Source organism: Coregonus clupeaformis, chromosome 7 (assembly GCF_020615455.1).
Source record: "Coregonus clupeaformis isolate EN_2021a chromosome 7, ASM2061545v1, whole genome shotgun sequence".
Taxonomy (NCBI): Eukaryota; Metazoa; Chordata; class Actinopteri; order Salmoniformes; family Salmonidae; genus Coregonus; species Coregonus clupeaformis.
In genome coordinates this window covers 45,601,693-45,624,404 of record NC_059198.1, presented here as the reverse complement: position 1 = coordinate 45,624,404, position 22,712 = coordinate 45,601,693, and the positions used below count along the sequence as shown (strand labels likewise).

The 22,712-nt window shown below is 44.5% G+C and overlaps 1 protein-coding gene across 1 annotated transcript in view; it reads right to left on the bottom strand.

Annotated features, from left to right (window-relative positions):
* Positions 1-10,739: 10,739 nt before the first annotated feature.
* LOC121570261 (aspartate beta-hydroxylase domain-containing protein 2-like) overlaps positions 10,740-22,712 on the bottom strand; it is a 101,780-nt gene continuing 89,807 nt past the window's right edge. The window contains exons 4-6 of the mRNA XM_041881735.1: positions 12,068-12,173; positions 11,575-11,688; positions 10,740-10,891 (exon numbers count right to left, since the gene is read on the bottom strand). Coding sequence (XP_041737669.1) covers positions 10,740-10,891; positions 11,575-11,688; positions 12,068-12,173 — 372 coding nt within the window. The remainder of the gene's footprint in view (positions 10,892-11,574; positions 11,689-12,067; positions 12,174-22,712) is intronic.

The following is a 22,712-nucleotide window of genomic DNA, read 5'->3' as shown; positions in this document are numbered from 1 at the left end:
ATTCGCCTGGATACCCTGTTGGTTACCCGCGGATGTCCGGATTCGGGGCCGTCCATTCCATCCCCCAGCACTTCCGAGCCGACCCCTATGGAGCTCGGGGGTGCTGGTGCTAGGGAGACCAGGAGGGAGACCAGGAGGGAGACCAGGAGGGAGGCCGTCCCCTGCACCAACTGTGGCCGCAGAGGACACACTGCTGGTCAGTGCTGGGGAGGGTCTCCTAGGAATCGAGGCAGTGGGCGACGCACTGATGAGTCATTCCAGGTGAGTAGGCACCCAACTCACCCAGAGCTCTCTGTTGATCATATGTGTATTCAAGTGGTGTTTCCCGAGGTTTCTCCTCACTCCCAGCATAAGGCGCTAGTAGATTCAGGGGCAGCTGGGAATTTTATCGATCGCCAGTTCACCTATAAGTTAGGGATTCCTATCGTACCTGTTGATGTGCCCTTCCCTATTCATGCCCTAGATAGCCGCCCTTTGGGGTCAGGATTGATTAGGGAGGTCACAGCGCCTCTCTGGATGAAAACGCAGGAGGGCCATGAGGAGATATTATGTTTGTATTTGATTGATTCTCCTGCGTTTCCCGTGGTGTTGGGGCTTTCCTGGTTAACATCTCATGACCCCAACATTTCATGGCAGCAGAGAGCTCTCAAGGGATGGTCAAGTCAGTGTACTGGGCAGTGTGTAGGCGTTTCCATAGGGGCAACGACGGTGGAAAGCCCGAACCAAGTTCCCACCTTGCACATTCCACCTGAGTATGCCGATTTGGCACTCGCCTTCAGTAAGAAGAAGGCGACTCAATTACCACCTCATCGACAGGGGGATTGTGCGATAGACCTCCAAGTAGGTGCTGCGCTTCCACATAGTCACGTGTATCCTCTGTCTCAGGAGGAGACGGCCGCTATGGAGACCTACATCACCGAATCTCAAAATTGGATCTCAGGAGCGCGTACAACCTGGTGCGCATTAGGGAGGGAGATGAGTGGAAGACAGCATTCAGTACCACCTCGGGTCACTATGAGTACCTCGTCATGCCATACGGTTTAATGAATGCTCCTTCAGTCTTCCAATCATTTGTGGATGAGATTTTCAGGGACTTGCATGGACAGGGCGTCGTGATATATATTGATGACATTCTAATATACTCCGCTACACGAGCCGAGCATGTGTCCCTGGTGCGTTGAGTGCTTGGTAGACTGTTGGAGCATGACTGGTATGCGAAGGCGGAGAAATGTCTGTTCTTCCAGGAGTCCATCTCCTTCCTGGGACATCGGTTGTCCGCGTCAGGTGTAGAGATGGAGATTGACCGCGTTTCTGCCGTGTGTAATTGGCAGACTCCCACCACGGTAAAGAAGGTGCAGCGCTTTTTGGGTTTTGCCAATTACTACCGGAGGTTTATCCGGGGCTTTGGACAGGTAGCAGCTCCCATTACCTCTCTGCTAAAGGGGGGTCCGGTGCGCCTGCAGTGGTCGGCTGAGGCGGACAGGACGTTTAAACGTCTGAAGGACCTGTTTACCTCAGCTCCGGTGCTGGCGCATTCGGATCCCTCTTTGGCATTCCAGGTGGAGGTGGACGCTTCCGAGGCTGGGATCGGCGCTGTGCTGTCTCAGCACTCTGGTACACCACCTAAACTCTGCCCCTGTGCTTTCTATTCTAAGAAGCTCAGTCCGGCGGAGCGCAATTATGACGTGGGGGACAGGGAGCTGTTGGCTGTGGTTCAAGCCCTGAAGGTGTGGAGACATTGGCTTGAGGGGGCTAAACACCCTTTTCTCATTCTGACTGACCATCGTAACCTGGAGTACATTCGGGCAGCGAGGAGGCTGAATCCTCGCCAGGCAAGGTGGGCTATGTTTTTCTCCCGCTTTGTATTTAAGCTCACCTATAGACCAGGGTCCCAAAACGCTAAGGCAGACGCCCTGTCCCGACTATATGACACAGAGGAGAGGTCCATTGAGCCCACTCCCATACTCCCGGAGTCTTGTCTGGTGGCACCGGTGGTGTGGGAGGTTGATGCGGAAATCGAGCGGGCGCTACGTTCCGATCCTACTCCTCCACAGTGTCCAGAGGGTCGGAAGTATGTGCCGCTCGAGGTTCGCAATCGTCCAGTCCGGCACGGCCCATGCCTGTTCCACCGGTTCCTGGTCCGGCACCGGTCAGCTGCTCCACTCCGGAGCCAGAGCAATCCGCTCCACCGGGGTCCGGTCCAACTCCAGTCAGCGGATCCACTCCGGAGCCAGAGCAATCCGCTCCACCGGTGCCCAGTCCAGCTCCGGCGAGCGGCTCCAGTCCGGAGCCTGTACAGTTCGATCCACCGTCGTCGGGTCCAGCTCCAGTCAGCGGTGCCAGACCAGACCAGGGGCGCAACAGGGAGGTGGAGAGAGAGTGGTGGTCAAGCCCCGAGCCGGATCCGCCTCCGAGGCGGAATGCCCACCCGGCCCCTACCCTGTTATGTTTATGTGGCGTGGTCGGAGTCCGCACCTTTGGGGGGGGTACTGTCACGCCCTGGCTCTGCGGACTCTTAAATGTTGAGCCAAGGTGTGTAGTTTCTATGTTAAGTTTTCTGTGTTTAGGTTCTAGATCGTGTAGATCTATGTTGGCCAGGGTGGTTCCCAATCAGAGGCAGCTGTAGCTCGTTGTCTCTGATTGGGGACAATACTTAGGCAGCCTGTTTGGCACCAGTCTGTGTGGGATCTTGTTCCGTATAGGTATGTTATTAGTCTACCTTGGACTTCACGTATCGTTTGTTTGTTGTTTTTGTCGTGTGTTCAGTACTAAATAAATATGTACGCTTATCACGCTGCGCCTTGGTCCGTCTCATCCGTAAACGATCGTGACAGATATTTCAGTTTCAAGGTCTCCGCTTAGAGAGAAGAAGCCTCGTGAGGTATTGGTCTGTCACATGGATGAAACAAAACGGTAATGATTAATTAATTATCCTAAATCATGCAAATATAACTTGTCTGTGTATAGCCGTATATAAGACAACTGCTGGGACAGCCCCAGCAGAGCTTCTGACAGACATGTGTACTATGGTGCATTGAGTTGGTTGGAACCTCTCCAGCGCGTTGACAAATAAACTATGATTCATTTAAGATTGACTTCGAGTGTCCCTGTGTAAAATAATTTCCACGACATTTGGAATTTCAACGACAAGGTGTAAAAAATTACCAAAGAAAATGTGTAACTAATACTTAAGTAGTTTTCTGACTGGACACTTTTTTGTTATTACTTGAGTAGTTTCTTAAGAGGGCTACTTTTACTTGAGTACAGACTTTCAGTACTCTAGCCAACTCTGCAAATGATACTGCTCAAAATGTAGGAGAGCATCCACACTGGAGGAAATGTTCTGTCAATCAACTGAATGCCCAAATCAGCTCATCAACTCAGCCAGGGAAACACAAACAGTAGCCTAGTATCGGTTTCACACCTTTCATTATGTGACAATGGATAGGCTAAAGGGTAGCCTCCAAAATGTAGCCTATTGGAATATAATCAAATAACAAGGGGCCTATTGCAACCATCGATGGCACTAGATTAATCACCAGCTGATGTCTCGTTAAACCATAAATATTTGCTAAATTCATCCGCACATCTGATCTCAATTGCAACCATTTTTGGTCACCTCATTACCGCTCCCTAAAAGATGACGTCGGTGTTACTTTAGTCAGAGATCTGTATACAGTGCATTCGGTAAGTATTCAGACCCCTTGACTTTTTCCACATTTTGTTATGTTACAGCCTTATTCTAAAATTGATTAAATAATTTTTTTGCCTCATCAATCTACACACAATACCCCATAATGACAAAGCGAAAACAGGTTTTTAGAAATGTTTGCTAATTTATGAAAAATAAAAAACATAAATACCTTATTTACATAAGTATTCAGACCCTTTGCTATGACACTCGATATTGAGCTCAGGTGCATCCTGTTTCCATTGATCATCCTTGAGATGTTTCTACAACTTCATTGGAGTCCACCTGTGGTAAATTCAATTGATTGGACATGATTTTCTCTTGTGTGCTAGGAGAGGAGGAGGTTGTCAGGTAAGGTCGTCGGGTAGGCTTGGCTTTATACATAGTTTATACATAGTTTGGGCTTTGTCGAGTAAAGCTTAAACTATGTATTTAGATTGTAGTTAGGTATTGTAGGTAGTTATCGTGGGTTGTTGTATGTAATTATTGTAGGTTAGTATTGTATTCGGCTGAGCCCGGTGAAGCACGAAGCTAGCTAGCTAACCCACTACCTGGACTAGCTGGCGGGTAGCTACTGGCAACTATTAGCAACGGTATAGTTGTTTCACGCCTGAGAGTGCCTGTAATTATGCCAGCTGGCTGCCTACAATAATTACATACAATAATGCCTACCATTCAGCTGTTTTCTAACCTCATTGTCTGAACCATTAACGTTAGGTAGTAAGTGGCTACTGTGCTTGAAATTTAGCTAGCTTGTTGCTACCTGGATAGCTACTAGTAAACAATAGCTGGAACGACCTAGCGAACAGACGCGAACTGGCTGAGTCAATTCAGTGGCTAGCGTTGCACTTGGCTAGCTTACAGTAGCTGCTAGGGGTAAGTTATAACCTACATTTTGTTTTTACATATTGGTAGCCAGAGTCGTTCAAGGAATTCGGGACATGGGTGACTAGTTAACGTTAGCTTGGCTCTCTCTGTGTGTTCGTGCCATGAAAGGAGGGGTTTCTTCTTTGTCTGAAAGCAATGGCTAGCTAGTATGCTAACTATTCTAGCTAACTAACTGGCTGAATAAGTTGACGACGGACTCGCTCAAGCTGTCGGGACTAACCCACAACGTTAGACACGGACACGAATGATCTGCTTGGCGTGTTGACACACTGGTGGTTTGTTGTGGCCGAGAATTGGTGCTAAACCGTGTTGTTGGAGTCCGGCATGCTAGCTGGCTGTGGCGTCTTATGACTAGGTGCCCTGGACGATTTTCACGGAAGAATACTGTACCAAGTTAGCTAGCTGAATAAACTAAGTTAGTCTATTCCTAGAAAACACTGAACCGCTGTAGTTTACAACAATTATAGTTTCTGAGGTGGAAGTTGGGAGAGTTATATTTGGGTGTTGTGGTGAGGGAGGCCCCGCTCTCTCCTTTCCCAGATGTTTAGTTCAAAACATTCCAATCTCTTTTGCATTATTGTAGCCATTTTCTGTAGCCTGTCAACTATGCCTCTGTCTATCCCTGTTCTCTCCTCTCCGCACAGGCTATACAAACGCCTCACACCGCGTGGCTGCTGCCTCTCTAACCTGGTGGTCCCTGCACGCACCACCCACGTGGAGTTCCAGGTCTCAGGCAGCATCTGGAACTGCCGTTCTGCTGCCAACAAGGCAGAGTTCATCTCAGCCTATGCTACCCTCCAGTCCCTCGACTTCTTGGCGCTGACGGAAACATGGATTACCACTGAAAACACTGCTACTCCTACTGCTCTCTCATCGTCTGACCATGTGTTCTCGCATACCCCGAGAGCATCTGGTCAGCGAGGTGGTGGCACAGGAATCCTCATCTCTCCCAAGAGGACATTCTCTATTTTTCCCCTGACCCATCTGTCTAACTCCTCATTTGAATTCCATGCTGTCACAGTCACTAGTCCATTTAAGCTTAACATCCTTGTCATTTATCGCCCTCCAGGTTCCCTTGGAGAGTTCATCAATGAGCTTGACGCCTTGATAAGTTCCTTTCCTGAGGATGGCTCACCCCTCACAGTTCTGGGGGACTTCATCCTCCCTACGTCTACCTTTGACTCATTTCTCTCTGCCTCCTTCTTTCCACTTCTCTTCTCTTTTGACCTCACCCTTTCACCGTCCCCCCCCCCTACTCACAAGGCAGGCAATACGCTTGACCTCATCTTTACTAGATGCTGTTCTTCTACTAATCTCACTGCAACTCCCCTCCATGTCTCCGACCACTACTTTGTATCCTTTTCTCTCTCGCTCTCCTCCAACACTACTCACTCTGCCCCAACTCAGATGGTAATGCGCCGTCGCAACCTTCGCTCTCTCTCTCCCGCTACTCTCTCCTCTTCCATCCTATCATCTCTTCCTTCTGCTCAATCCTTCTCCCTCCAATCTCCTGATTCTGCCTCCTCAACCCTCCTCTCCTCCCTTTCTGCATCCTTTGACTCTCTATGTCCCCTATCCTCCCGGCCGGCTCGGTCCTCCCCTCCTGCTCCGTGGCTTGATGACTCATTGCGAGCTCACAGAACAGGGCTCCGGGCAGCCGAGCGGAAATGGAGGAAAACTAGACTCCCTGCGGACCTGTCATATTTTCACTCCCTCCTCTCTACATTTTCTTCATCTGTTTCTGCTGCTAAAGCCACGTTCTACCACTCTAAATTCCAAGCATCTGCCTCTAACCCTAGGAAGCTCTTTGCCACCTTCTCCTCCCTGCTGAATCCTCCCTCCACCCCTCCTCCCTCTCTGTGGATGACTTCGTCAAACATTTTGAAAAGAAGGTTGACGACATCCGATCCTCGTTTGTTAAGTCAAATGACACTGCTCTCCAGATGAAACCTTGCAACTTGTGACGGCCGGCCGCCCAACAACCTGCCCGCTTGACCCTATCCCCTCCTCTCTTCTCCAGACCATCTCCGGTGACCTTCTCCCTTACCTCACCTCGCTCATTAACTCATCCTTGACCGCTGGCTATGTCCCTTCCGTCTTCAAGAGAGCGAGAGTTGCACCCCTTCTCAAAAAACCAACACTCGATCCCTCCAATGTCAACAACTACAGACCAGTATCCCTTCTTTCTTTTCTCTCCAAAACGCTTGAGCGTGCCGTCTTTAGCCAACTCTCTTGCTATCTCTCTCAGAATTACCTTCTTGATCCAAACCAGTCAGGTTTCAAGACTGGTCATTCAACTGAGACTGCTCTTCTTTGTGTCACGGAGGCTCTCCGCACTGCTAAAGCTAACTCTCTCTCCTCTGCTCTTGTCCTTCTAGACCTGTCTGCTGCCTTTGATACTGTGAACCATCAGATCCTCCTCTCCACCCTCTCCGAGCTGGGCATCTCCGGCGCGGCTCACTCTTGGATTCCGTCCTACCTGACCGGTTGCTCCTACCAAGTGGCGTGGCGAGAATCTGTCTCCGCACCACGTGCTCTCACCACTGGTGTCCCCCAGGGCTCAGTTCTAGGCCCTCTCCTATTCTCGCTATACATCAAGTCACTTGGCTCTGTCATATCCTCACATGGCCTCTCCTATCATTGCTACGCAGACGACACACAACTAATCTACTCCTTTCCCCCTTCTGATAACCAGGTGGCGAATCGCATCTCTGCATGTCTGGCAGACATATCAGTTTGTATGACGGATAAGCACCTCAAGCTGAACCTCGGCAAGACGGAGCTGCTCTTCCTCCCGGGGAAGGACTGCCCACTCCATGATCTCGCCATCATGGTTGACAACTCCGGTGTGTCCTCCTCCCAGAGTGCGAAGAGCCTTGGCGTGACCCTGGACAACACCCTGTAATTCTCCGCTAACATCAAGGCAATGTCCCGATCCTGTAGGTTCATGCTCTACAACATTCGGAGAGTACGACCCTGCCTTACACAGGAAGCGGCACAGGTCCTAATCCAGGCACTTGTCATCTCCCGTCTGGATTACTGCAACTCGCTGTTGGCTGGGCTCCCTGCCTGTGCCAATAAACCCCTATAACTCATCCAGAATGCCGCAGCCCGTCTGGTGTTCAACCTTCCCAAGTTCTCTCACGTCACCCCGCTCCTCCGCACACTCCACTGGCTTCCAGTTGAAGCTCGCATCTGCTACAAGACCATGGTGCTTGCCTACGGAGCTGTGAGGGGAACGGCACCTCCGTACCTTCAGGCTCTGATCAGTCCCTACACCCAAATGAGGGCATTGCGTTCATCCACCTCTGGCCTGCTGACCCCCCTACCTCTGCGGAAGCACAGTTCCCGCTCAGCCCAGTCAAAACTGTTCGCTGCTCTGGCACCCCAATGGTGGAACAAGCTCCCTCACGACGCCAGGACAGCGGAGTCACTCACCACCTTCCGGAGACACTTGAAACCTCACCTCTTTAAGGAATACCTGGGATAGGATAAAGTAATCATTCTACCCCCCCCTTACCCCACCCCAAAGAAAGAGAAGAAAAAAAACATATTGTAAAGTGGTTATCCCACTGGCTATAGGGTGAATGCACCAATTTGTAAGTCGCTCTGGATAAGAGCGTCTGCTAAATGACGTAAATGTAAATGGATTAATTCTTTCAATTTAATACCACTCTTCACTGAGCACAGGAACTGGCTGCCTCCCGAGTGGCGCAGTGGTCTAAGGCACTGCATCGCTATGCTAGCTGTGCCACTAGAGATCCTGGTTCGAATCCAGGCTCTGTCATAGCTGGCCGTGACCGGGAGACCCATGGGGCGGCGCACAATTGGCCCAGCGTCGTCCAGGGTAGGGGAGGGAATGGCCGGCATGGATGTAGCTCAGTTGGTAGGTTCGATTCCCACGGGGGGCCAGTATGAAAAAAATCAAATAATAATAATAATAATAATGTATTCACCCACTAACTGTAAGTCGCTCTGGATAAGAGCGTCTGCTAAATGACTAAAATATAAATGTAAACAGGTGTTGTACCTCATTTCCCTCATTCAGGGAAGAGTAGTTATAGTCATAACTAGGACTGTTGTGGTGACCATATTACTGCCACACAAGTAGTAAAATTCCATGTGACTGTTGAGACACGGTAATCTTGTTAATGCACTCTGGACATGCTTTAGTAGTACCCAACTTGCTAACTACCATCAGGTCCTAATGGCCTGGTACTCAGGGCTCTATTGTCCCTCTGACATCAATGCAATCGAAAATCACATCAAACACTTTATCAAAACAGTAGGCCTATTGTACTTTCTAAAAAACTCACCTCACTGTGATGATCAATTTGAAGAAAGAAATTCAACAGCAGGTTGAAATTGTGTAAAACATGGTTGTTGTGTATGTTCTTTCAAAGCACAATGAAATGGGCAGCGCTTTCTAAGGTGATGATTAATTCAAAACACCTATACCATATTAGAGCTTATGCATATGCATAGGGTTATGAGCCCAAGCCTGAAAGAAAAACCTGAATTAAAATTATGATTGTGCCATTATACAATACACAGCCTACCACATATTAGGAATGGCAGAAAAACAAAACAAAACAGATTTAAGATGTCTTTGGTACATAATTGGTTTAGCCTTTGAGTGTGGACTGTACTATTATGCATACTGGATGGACTGGTTTCCTTATGCTAGGCTCCAAAATATATATCCAAGAGCCTGGGAGAGAAGGTATAGCCCTAGGCGATGCTGTTGGTTCATTGGTTGTGCAGGGCGGCTTACAGTTAGCCTACAATTAGTAAATTTATATTTGATTTTGAATGGCCTATTAATAGGAATCTTTTAAAATATTTTCATAATTAATTGGGAGACACATTAACTTTAGCTATACAGAATCTCACCCCCATCCATTTCCATCTCCTTCTCTGTCCTTTATTCCTTGCTCGAGCGTGCAGCGAAAACATGTTACTATTGATGTTCCCAAACAGATTTGACTTGGTTTCCCAAATTAAGCACTGGGTAGCTGCAGGAACAAAGTTTATGAGCCCATGGCATACAGAGTTTGGGCGGAATATCACCTGTCGGGCAGCGAGAGCATGCTCCTCAAACAGTGGTTGATGCATGGAGTGAAATAAGTGTTGTTATATTTATTTCTTAAAGCACATGCCTTAGAATGTATAAAACCGAAGTAGCCTACAAAACGGACCTGCGGGAAAGCGTGTGGCCTCCTTTCGCTATTCTAGTGCATACAGATTACGTATTTTTTCCCCTGCCCATGGGCTATTCTAAATCGAAACTAATTTTACATATTAGTAAAGACAAGATTACATTGAGAATAGTCTGATGGGTGAAAATATGATCACCTGATGAGAGAACAGCTTGCAAGCTTTTTGCTACTTTCTCAAATCATCAATAGCCTATAGTCACACCATGCAGCCCATATATGTTTAGAAATAAATTCTAAGGTTTGTATCATTCACAACTAAAGTTGCCAAATAACTCTAAATCTAGCATACAGGACCTGTTTCAAATTATTGCTTTTATGCTCAACATAACCACTTCACTCGCTCCATAATGGGAAAATATCCTTTCTATTTTATTCAGCTAAGTTCAATTATATTCTTCTTACTATCAAATAAAATAATGGCACGGGACTTAAAAGCATATTTTGTCAGCTAAATGAACAAGCCTACAGCCTATGGCATGCAGCATAGTCAGATAACATACTGTAGGCCTACAGCAGGCCAACTCATATTCTGTCCTTCTGAAATACATTTTCTTCATATCATAATGTTTCTTTAGGCCTGACTAAAATAAATAATGGCTGTATTGTGATGGTGTAAATTAAATTGATTTATATAAATTCTGGCGTTTGATTGCAAATATGCAGACGGAGTCGAATAGAGAACACACAGAAGGCTGTTGTATAAAACACCTGTCTCCGGATTAGATCTTCAAACTAAGGGCAACCTAGCCTCTTTGGCCACAGCATGGTCCGTTTATATTTCGAATAACCAAGCGACTTAACGCTAGCTACGTATACTAAACAAGAGAGCTACCCAAGCAATTCCACCGTTAGGAAGCCTGAATAGCTAGCCCGAATCTGCGAATTAGCTAACCTGGCTAGCAAGCTATGCAGCGCTTGTTAGCTAGATTGGTTTTGAACGTCTACTTTGGACCATAACCGGCCACAGAGCGCACAGGAGCCGGAAGACATTCGACGCGACCAATGATCCAATCCATCTTCACGTCCCTCAGCCGAGGTACGGGCACCCGGGAGAGGAAGTCACCATCAGACACACCAAGCCCTCTAAAGAATGCTACACGATTGCCAAGAGAACCTGCACCACAGACTAGTAGGGAACAGTGCCCGCCGTCCACTAGTCTCGCACACAAACAGATTCAAGTGACAGCAGCCTGAGCATGCACCGAGCCGAAACATACAAGACAACAAACGTGAGTATCTTTTAATTCATTGGGGCTTGGTCGCGAACCTGGCTTCTTAGCCTTCATTGCTTCGGTCATGTTAGCCATCTTACTTATTGCTATAGCCAGATCAAGCAATCCGAAGAATAACTAATTGTTCATCATTAGGAAACTTATGAGAACCATACAAACATCCACACTCAACGTTGAAGGGTGAGCACGCTCTACCACTAAGGGACAGTTTAGTTGGCGCTATGTAAGATAGTCTCTTGTTGCAATTGCTTGTTTTAGTAGCGTGAATCGTTCCTGTTCACGCTGAGGTTAAGAGCGGAATAATTGAAGGAATGAATCAGAGCCTCACGCTTGTCACCTGTGGAAGGCGGGGCTTCCAGCGAGGCGCGGATTTCATTGCCTTTGCCAAGCATGATTTTATATCCGTCAACCCAAGTCGCGAGAGTGCGACTCCCCATAGTATGTTGTACCGAAGTTGACTGACTGAAAGGGAACTGGAATCGGAGTACAGCTTGAGTTTGTTTGGAGAGTGACTGCCTTGTTATGGGAAGTGGAGTTGACTGACCATTGTGGGAGACAGTGTGCAGGAAGGAGTCATCCACCAGGAGGCAGTGTCCCTCTGACCAGCATTGAGGCTCTCCTCCCACCACCAGCTCACACTGAGGTGGGATCTGCACTCCTAAAATGTGGTGGTGTCAAAAGGATAGATTCATGGCAATTATATAACTACACTGATTTGCATTGTATATAGCACACTTGACTTACATACTAACACTTTGTTAACAAACAGTGAAGTAAAACAACCTCGTTTTTGGGGTTATGATGGAGTTAGATAGTTGACCTAAGCTCATGAGGCATTTCTTTATCAAACGGTATATCATTAATTTCAATTATCGTTAATATTAGACTGCACATTTAATGGCCAAAATCATGCACAGAGAGCATGTAAGCAAAACTTTCCCAAATTGTCAAGAACCATACTGAGACCTAATGATATGTGGGCTGGAACATGTCTGACACTAGCAGCCAGAACCCGGCGCCCCCCAGGGAGTTGCTACTTATGAAGGTGCGCAAGGTGAGAAGAGTGCGGTAGGTGCAGGGACAGGAGCGCCAGTTCCCTGCTACACACACGCCTGCGTTGTACAAGGGGAACACGGCTTGGCCCTGGGAGAGACACATAGACCTGTTACAGATAGACCTGCCTTGTCACACACACAGGCACAACTGTGTTAAATAAATGTTACACACACCACTGCAACATACAAACACAGCTATTTCAAACCCATGTACCCACACGCATTTGTATTGTATGTGTTTTGAACTGCTGCACTGCATGCACATTAGCACATATTTGTTTATGTATGACAATTTTATAGTTCTGATAATGTTGCCTCAATGCTTTTCCACTAAACAAATAAGGAGAACGTAGCCATGTGGCTTTTGTAGGCTGGTATTTAGTTTAATAATTAAATTTGAGTGTCATTATTTATATCATCGATAGAGCCTAGGGGAGAGTGGGGTAAATTGGGCCAAAGGGGTAAGTTTCTAGGAAACCATACACAAAATGAATCATTTGACCAAATATTTAGGAAGAGGTCATCATTTCATTGAGTCTATGAAAGAAGAAACCACATGGAAAAAGTGGTAAGCAAGTTAGGTCCCAAAAACATTTTCACCAAGTAAAATTAATTTATTGTTAGAGGTTTCATGATGCTTGTCTCTAAACCAAAGTTGTTCATTTTAATAATGTTCTATACATCCGTTGGGGTCTCTATAAGTTTCAATATGAGGTCCTAAACCTAGCATGAAAGTGCATCATTGTAGCTGTGTGGGCTAATATAGTCAAAATGTTTGCCTTGGGGTAAATTGTGGCAATCAGAGGAGTTGAGCTAGAACTTTCGAATACCTGAGGGACAAGCTAATGGCAAGCAGATTGTCCTTACCGGCCCTATCCCAACATACGGTCATGGAGTTGATCGTTTCTCTCTGCTATTTGCACTGGACTCGTGGATGAAATCGAAACTCTGACTCTAAAAAGTGTTGGATTTTAACGACAACTGATTTATTTTGTGAGCAACCTCAGTTCTCAAAAAGGGATGGCTTACACCTGAATAGAAGAGGAGCTAGAATGCTGAGTTCTAATATTGCAAATATACTAAACAAGTGATGGGATTTCAGTCCTGGCCCTCAACAGGTAACCCTCATTGATTATTGTTTTAAATCTTATATCTTATACCATTTCAAGCCAGACCTACAGTATTTTTAAACAAGGGGTTACCTACTGAACATAGCATGTTTGCGCTAGAGACTGACCATCTGATCTGAAATCCTGCAGCTGTAGCCTTGGACTGATTCATGTAAATACCAGAAGTTTGATTTCTAAAATGATTTTTTAGTAATCCTGGCTTCCCAAACCAACGCAAACATTCTGATAATCACTTGGTCTTGGTTAAATAACTGTGCCGAACTCTGACGGGTTCTAATGTTTATTCACTACCAGTTTAAAGGTTTGGACACACCTACTCATTGTGAGAGCAAATATTACAAGATTATGCTATAATACTGTTAATGCATCAAATGGTTGTTTTCTGCAATAGAATAGGGTTCTTAGAAACTCTCATGTGTCTGGGTTAACATTGACAGTATATTTATGATGCCTTTGGTGATAAAACCTACAGCATGCATTCCATAGAATGAGTTGGTGTTTGTGTAATGAGGTACCAGGGAGAGATGGCTCAGGTATGGATAATGATGAGAGGAAGCTTGTTTTGGGGGCCAAACTCTGGTTTCTGTACAATAAGAACAGTCTTCACGGCAAATGCTATCTGGCTAGGAGATACTCCTTTCTCATATATCAAGTCTCACCTTGTGACCCATTCAATACATCTGTTATTTGTCATATAATATAGACTAAGAGGGTGTATCTTTTGCTATAAAATATATTTGTATTCTTTGTGTCGGGGCTCTCAGCCAACAATCAAGCCTTGTTGCTAAGTTTTGAATAAAGTAATATCCTGATTGGTGATCTTGTACAGATGAACGTGGTACCTTCAGGCGTTTGGAAATTGCTCCCAAGGATGAACCAGACTTGTGGAGGTCTACAATGTTCTTTTCTGAGGTCTTGGCTGATTTTATTTTGATTTTCCCATGATGTCAAGCAAAGAGGCACTGAGTTTGAAGGTAAGCCTTGAAATACATCCACAGGTACACCTCCAATTGACTCAAATGATGTCAATTAGCCTAACAGAAGCTTCTAAAGCCATGACATCATGTTCTGAAATTTTCCAAGCTGTTTAAAGGCACAGTCAACTTAGTGTATGTAAACTTCTGACCCACTGGAATTGTGATACAGTGAATTATAAGTGAAATAATCTGTCTGTAAACAATTGTTGGAAAGGTTACTTGTGTCATGCACAAAGTAGATGTCCTAATGGACTTGCCAAAACTATAGTTTGTTAACAAGACATTTGTGGAGTTGTTGAAAAACAAGTTTTAATGACTCCAACCTAAGTGTATGTAAACTTCCGACTTCAACTGTATTTTCTATCTTAAAATAGCCACCCTTTGCCTTGATGAGAGCTTTGCACACTCTTGGCATTCTTTCAACCAGCTTCATGAGTTAGTCACCTGGAATGCATTTCAATTAACAGGTGTGCCTTCTTAAAAGTTAATTCATGGAATTTTGTTCCTTCTTAATGCGTTTGAGCCAATCAGTCCATATTATGGCAAGAACAGCTCAAATAAGCAAAGAGAAACAACAGTCCATCATTACTTTAAGACATGAAGGTCAGTCAATACGGAAAATTAAGAACTTTGAAAGTTTCTTCAAGTGCAGTCGCAAAAACCATCAAGCGCTATGATGAAACTAGCTCTCATGAGGACCGCCACAGGAATGGAAGACCCAGAGTTACCTCTGCTGCAGAGGATACGTTCATTAGAGTTACTAGCATAAGAAATTGCAGCCCAAATAAATGCTTCATTGAGTTCAAGTAACAGACACATCTCAACATCAACTGTTCAGAGGGGACTGTGTGAATCAGGCCTTCATGGTAGAATTGCTGCAAAGAAACCACTCCTAAAGCACACCAATAAGAAGAAGAGACCTGCTTGGGCCAAGAAATGTGTCCTTTTTGGTTCCAACCGCCGTGTCTTTGTGAGACACAGTGTGGGTGAACGGATGATCTCGGCATGTGTAGTTCCCACCGTAAAGCATGGAGCAGGAGGTGTAATGGTGTGGGGGTGCTTTGCAGGTGACACTGTCTGTGAATACAAGGCACACTTAACCAGCATGGCTACCACAGCATTCTGCAGCAATACGCAGTGGGACTATCATTTGTTTTTCAACAGGACAATGACCCAACACACCTCCAGGCTGTGTAAGGGCTATTTTACCAAGAAGGAGAGTGTGTCACGGTTTCGGCCGAGGCTGCCTCTCTCCCTTGTTCGGGCAGGCTTCGGCGTTCGTCGTCTCCGGAATTCTAGCTGCCACCGATTGATGTTTCATGTTCGTTTGCTTTTGTCTGTTTGTTTCTACACCTGTTTCTGTTTTGTAGTAATTAGTGTCCTATAAGTTTCTCGTTGTGTTTGTCTTGTGTTGTGTGTGATTGTTACCGTCAGTCTGTGTATTGCTCGGTTGAGCGTTATTTTCTCCACTGTTTGCTGGAGCGTTCGTTGCACTTGTGTGTGCACTTATTATTCCTGACGCACCTGTTTGTGCGCATTGTCTTTTCGCCTTCGTGCGTATTTTGCTGTCAGGCTTATTTCGTCCTGTTGCCTGTGTTTAGGCAGGAATACAGCTTTTTGGAATTCAGTCTGCTTCCTGCGTTTGATTCCTACACCACACCTACAACACGACCTGACAGAGTGATGGAGTGCTGCATGAGATGACCTGGCCTCCACAATACCCCGACCTCAACCCAATTGAGATGGTTTGGGATGAGTCAGACGGCAGAGTGAAGGAAAAGCAGCCAACAATTACTCAGCATATGTGGGAACTCCTTCAAGACTGTTGGAAAAGCATTCCAGATGAAGCTGGTTGAGAGAATGCCAAGAGAGTACAAAGCTGTCATCAAGGCAAAGGGTGGCTATTTGAAGAATTAGTAGAAAACCTTTTTGGTTACTACATGATTCCATATGTGTTATTTCATATTTTATGTATTTATTTCACCTTTATTTAACCAGGTAAGCCAGTTGAGAACATGTTCTCATTTACAACTGCGACCTGGCCAAGAAAAAGCAAAGCAGTGCGATAAAAACAACAACACAGAGTTACATATGGGGTAAAACAAAACATAAAGTCCAAAATACCACAGAAAATATATATACAATGTGTGCAAATGTAGCAAGTTATGGAGGTAAGGCAATAAATAGGCCATAGTGCAAAATAATTACAATTAGTATTAACACTGGAATGATAGATGTGCAAGAGATGATGTGCAAATAGAGATACTGGGGTGCAAATGAGCAAAATAAATAACAATATGGAGATGAGGTAGTTGAGTGGGCTAATTTCAGAAGGGCTGTGTACAGGTGCAGTGATCAGTAAGGTGATCTGACAACTGATGCTTAAAGTTAGTGAGGGAGATAAGTGTCTCCAGCTTCAGAGATTTTTGCAGTTTGTTCCAGTCATTGGCAGCAGATAACTGGAAGGAATGGCGGCCAAAGGAGGTGTTGGCTTTGGGGATGACCAGTGAGATATACCTGCTGGAGCGCATACTACGGGTGGGTGTTGCTATGGTGACCAATGAGCTAAGATAAGGCGGGGATTTGCCTAGCAGTGATTTATAGATGGCCTGGAGCCAGTGGGTTTGGCGACGAATATGTAGTGAGGACCAGCCAACAAGAGCGTACAGGTCACAGTGGTGGGTAGTATATGGGGCTTTGGTGACAAAACGGATGGCACTGTGATAGACTACATCCAATTTGCTGAGTAGAGTGTTGGAGGCTATTTTGTAAATGACATCGCCGAAGTCAAGGATCGGTAGGATAGTCAGTTTTACGAGGGCATGTTTGGCAGCATGAGTGAAGGAGGCTTTGTTGTGAAATAGGAAGCCAATTCTTGATTTAACTTTGGATTGGAGATGCTTAATGTGAGTCTGGAAGGAGAGTTTACAGTCTAACCAGACACCTAGGTATTTGTAGTTGTCCACATACTCTAGGTCAGACCCGTCGAGAGTAGTGATTCTAGTCGGGTGGGCGGGTGCCAGCAGCGTTCGATTGAAGAGCATGCATTTAGTTTTACTAGTGTTTAAGAGCAGTTGGAGGCCACGGAAGGAGTGTTGTATGGCATTGAAGCTCGTTTGGAGGTTTGTTAACACAGTGTCCAATGAAGGGCCAGATGTATACAAAATGACATTCATAAAGAACAACTTAAATATTATGGGTCTATTTCCATCTCTGTCCCTAAGCAGTTTGAATGTCTAGTCCTTAATGTGGGCTTTGGTAGTAATCCCCAGCTAACGCTAGTGGGAATTTATCGCCCTCCCTCGGCTCCCCCCATGTGTTCTTAGCTAATTGTCTGACTTGCTATCTATGTATGCTAAATCTGAATTATTAATAATGGGTGATCTTAACCTGGATTGGTTGATGCCAGTGTCATATAGGCTGAAATATATTTGTACTGAGCTAAACTTAACTCCGCTGATAACTAAACCAACCTGCCCCAACTTTAAACACCCTGATAAATCTACTCTTTTAGATATTCTGACAAATGCCCCTCATAAGTATATAGCCAATTGAATATTTGCTATGAGCTCAGTGACCATTGTCCCATTGCTTGCATAAAAGATGCTTAACTACCTAAATCACGGCCATGAGTAACATTTCTTGTCTGACCTGGGGTTGTGTGACTGGGGGGATGTGTCATCCATCTCTGACTCGGCTCTGTCCCTTAATTGTTTTACCTCTCTGTTCAACTCTGTTGCAGATAAGCATGCTCCATTTAAAATACTAAGGGTAAAAGACAGATCTAACCCATGGTTCACCCATGAATTGTCTGAAAAAGTACAATAAAGAAACTTAGCCTGGGCTAAGGCTAGGTTGACTGATTATGCATCTGATTGGCAGTCCTTCAGACATTTGAGAATTAGATGTCTAACTCTGGTTAGAAAGGCAAAATCAACATACTTCTTGAATTTTCTGAGAGTGGTGGAAATCCAGCTAACTTCTGGAAAGTCCTTGAAGCAAAATTCCACCCCCTTATTGCCCCAACAGGTTATGACAGTCTCTGGTCCTATAATAGATCAAATGAAAAATTGTGATGCTTTTAATAACCATTTTGCCTCAGCTGGCCACCTATTTGAAAGAATAGTTTCTGAAAATTCCTTTATTTCCACTAGAGGGAGTCCTTTATTAAAATCATTTTAAAAAACAACTTGCAGAGAATGATCCACTCCTAGTCACACATTCTTTATTTTCAACCATATTTTGTCTCTGATGTACTAAATGCCCTGTTAAAAATCCATGTAAAAGAATCCACAGGGGCTAATTCGCTTGAGCCCTTCTTACTACAGCTCTCTTCCCCACTTATTTCAGAAACATGAACCTATATTTTTAACTTGACAATTATTTCTGGTATCATCCCTAAGATATGGAAAGCGGCACATGTCCTCCCCCTACACAGAGCCCCTTTTGACTTAGATAGCTTGGAAATCGGATGGTAGTTATCTTGCCTCACCTAAGAACTTTTAACTTCTCATTATATTCTTAATGTGCACCAATCAGGTTTTAGACCTGGACATAGCATCATTTCAGCTGCTATGCTTGTCTTAGATTATACAGTGCCTTGCAAAAGTATTTATCCCCCTTGGCGTTTTTCCTATTTTGTTGCATTACAACCTGTAATTTAAATGGATTTTTAATTGGATTTCATGTAATGGACATACACAAAATAGTCCAAATTGGTGAAGTGAAATGAAAAAAATAACTTGTTTCAAAAAAGCAAGGGACACCACCAAGCAAGCGACACCATGAAGACCAAGGAGCTCTCCAAACAGGTCAGGGACAAAGTTGTGGAGAAGTACAGATCAGGGTTGGGTTATAAAAAAAATATCCGAAACTTTGAACATCCCACGGAGCACCATTTAAATACATTATTAAAAAATGGAAAGAATATGGCACCAAAACAAATCTGCCAAGAGGTTGCCGCCCACCAAAACCCACAGACCAGGCAAGGAGGGCATTAATCTGAGAGGCAACAAAGAGACCAAAGATAACCTTGAAGGAGCTGCAAAGCTCCACAGCGGAGATTAGAGTATCTGTCCATAGGAATACTTTAAGCCATACACTCCACAGAGCTGGGCTTTACGGAAGAGTGGCACAAAAAAAGCCATTGCTTAAAGAAAAAAATAAGCAAACACATTTGGTATTCGCCAAAAGCCATGTGGGAGACTCCCCAAACATATGGAAGAAGGTACTCTGATCAGATGAGACTAAAATTTAGCTTTTTGGCCATCATGGAAAATGTTATGTCTGGCGCAAACCCAACACCTCTCATCATCCCGAGAACACCATCCCCACAGTGAAGCATGGTGGTGGCAGCATCATACTGTGGGGATGTTTTTCATCGGCAGGGACTGGGAAACTGGTCAAAATTGAAGGAATGATGGATGGCGCTAAAAACAGGGAAATTCTTGAAGGAAACCTGTTTCAGTCTTCAAGAGATTTGAGACTGGGACAGAGGTTCACCTATCAGCAGGACAATTACATTTTACATTTACATTTTAGTCATTTAGCAGACACTCTTATCCAGAGCGACTTACAGTTAGTGAGTGCATACATTTTTTCATACTGGCCCCCCGTGGGAAACGAACCCACAACCCTGGCGTTGCAAGCACCATGCTCTACCAACTGAGCTACAGGGGACTAAGCATACTGCTAAAGCAACACTCGAGTGGTTTAAGGGGAAACATTTTAATGTCTTGGAATGGCCTAGTCAAAGCCCAGACCTCAATCCAATTGAGAATATGTGGTATGACTTAAAGATTGCTGTACACCAGCGGAACCCATCCAACTTGAAGGAGCTGGAGCAGTTTTGCCTCGAAGAATGGGCAAATATCCCAGTGGCTAGATGTGCCAAGCTTATAGAGACATACCCCAAGAGGCTTGCAGCTGTAATTGCTGCAAAAGGTGGCTCTACAAAGTATTGACTTTGGGGGGGTGAATAGTTATGCACGCTCAAGTTCTGTTTTTTAGTCTTATTTCTTGTTTGTTTCACAAAAAAAATTATTTTCAATCTTCAAAGTGGTAGGCATATTGTGTAAATCAAATGATACAAACCCCCCAAGAATCATTTTAAATTCCAGGTTGTAAGGCAACAAAATAAGAAAAATGCCAAGGGGGGTGAATACTTGCGCAAGCCACTGTATGTTAAATTGCTTAGATCATAAAAAACATTGTGTTGCCTCATTTATAGACCTGTCCAAGGCCTTAGACACTGTCGACCATTACCTACTCATTCATAGGTTGTCTGAATTGGGCCTAGATCAGGCTTCTTGCAAGTGGTTTAAGAATTACTTGACAGACAGAACACAATGTGTATTTCCTGATGGTGTCAAGTCTAGTTTCCTTGATATTATGAAAGGTGTACTGCAAGGGTCAATACTGGGACCTGTTCTTTAAATAATATTGATATATCTGTTAAAACCTGTTACATTCATCTGTATTCAGATGATACGGTTACGTATGCCATTGCCTCAACTGTTGACCAAGCTACACTACCGTTCAAAAGTTTGGGGTCACTTAGAAATGTCTTCTTGAGATTAGTTGAGTATCTGGAGCATCAGCAATTGTGGGTTCAATTACAGGCTCAAAATGGCCATAAACAAATACTTTTCTTCTGAAACTCGTCAGTCTATTCTTGTTCTGAGAAATGAAGGCTATTCCATGCGAGAAATTGCCAAGAAACTGAAGATCTTGTACAATGCTGTGTACTACTCCCTTCACAGAACAGCGCAAACTGGCTCTAACCAGAATAGAAAGAGGATTGGGAGGCCCCGGTGCACAAGAAAAAGCCATATCTCAGACTGGCCAATACAAAGAAAAGATTAAGATGGGCAGTCTGAGATATGGCTTTTTCTTTGCAACTCTGCCTAGAAGGTCAGAATCCCGGAGTCACCTCTTCACTGTTGACGTTGAGACTGGTGTTTTGGGGGTACTATTTAATGAAGCTGCCAGTTGAGGACCTGTGAGGCGTCTGTTTCTCAAACTAGACACACTAATGTATTTGTCCTCTTGCTCAGTTGTGCACCGGGGCCTCTCAATCCTCTTTCTATTCTGGTTAGAGACAGTTTGCGCTGTTCTGTGAAGGGAGTAGTACACAGCATTGTACAAGAGTTTCAGAAGAAAGTTATTTGTTTCTGGACATTTTGAGCCTGTAATCGAACCCACAATTGCTGATGCTCCAGATACTCAACTAGTCTCAAGAAGGCCAGTTGTATTGCTTCTTTAATCAACACAACAGTTTTCAGCTGTGCTAACATAATTGGAAAATGGTTTTCTAATGATCAATTAGCCTTTTAAAATGATAAACTTGGATTAGCAAACACAACGTGCCATTGGAACACAGGACTGATGGTTGTTGATAATGGGCCTCTGTACGCCTATGTAGATATTCCATTAAAATCTGCCGTTTCCAGCTACAATAGCCATTTACAAAATTAACAATGTCTACACTGTATTTCTGATCAATTTGATGTTATTTTAATGGACAACAAAATTGCTTTTCTTTCGAAAACAAGGACATTTCTAAGTGACCCCAAACTTTTGAACGGTAGTGTATGTTAGAGCTGCAAACTGCCTTTTTGCCACACAGAAAGCCCTTGTTGACTTAAAACTTGTACTTAATGCAGGCAAAACTAAATATGTTGTTTTCTAATTCATGCAAAAATGTCTCAGATGGCTTAAACATTTATTAATTGGATGTTCTCTCAACGATTGAGTTTGCACCTATAAATATCTGGGCGTTTGGATAGACAAACATTTTTAAAAAAACATACGGATGAGATAGTTAAGATGCTGATATTTAAAGTGGGCTTTTTAAAATTTAACAGACTATGCCTCTCCTTAAACAGCAGGAAACAGGTTGTACAGTCAACCTTCCTGCCAGTTCTCAACTATGGTGACACCCTCTATCAGAATGCAGCCACTACTCTAAAACCCTTGGTGCAGTTTGCCACAGCTCTCTTTACTTTATCACAGCTGACAGGTTTAATACTAAATCACTGCATCCTGTATCAGAAGGTTGGCTGGACCTCACTAAAGTCCCGTAGATCATTTCATTACAAAGCTCTGCTCCACAAGTTTCCAGCGTACCTCACATTTAAGGTATAAAAACATGAGGCACCAAACATGTTCACAGCGTTGGTTAACTCTTGAAGTCCCTGTAGTCTTTAGTTTTCTTTAGGATTGTGGCATAGCAAGAGTTAGAAGTGCAAACTTGCAGCACCAAAGCTTAGTGGCAGCTTGACTGCAACAGTGCAGACTGCCTCCATTTGAAGTGAATGACTTCCACTGAATTTAAAATGTGTGTGTGTGTAGTGTGGGACTAGTAGTGCAGGCTCAGAGGATATGGAGACATTAAACATATTCCTTCTCCCTCTGTTTTGGAAACACTCACTGATGTGACATGACTGGATCTGTGAAAGCTATGTAAGAGAACCTTTGCTTTCACTTAATTGTCCGATCAGGTTAGGTCAGTGACCTAAA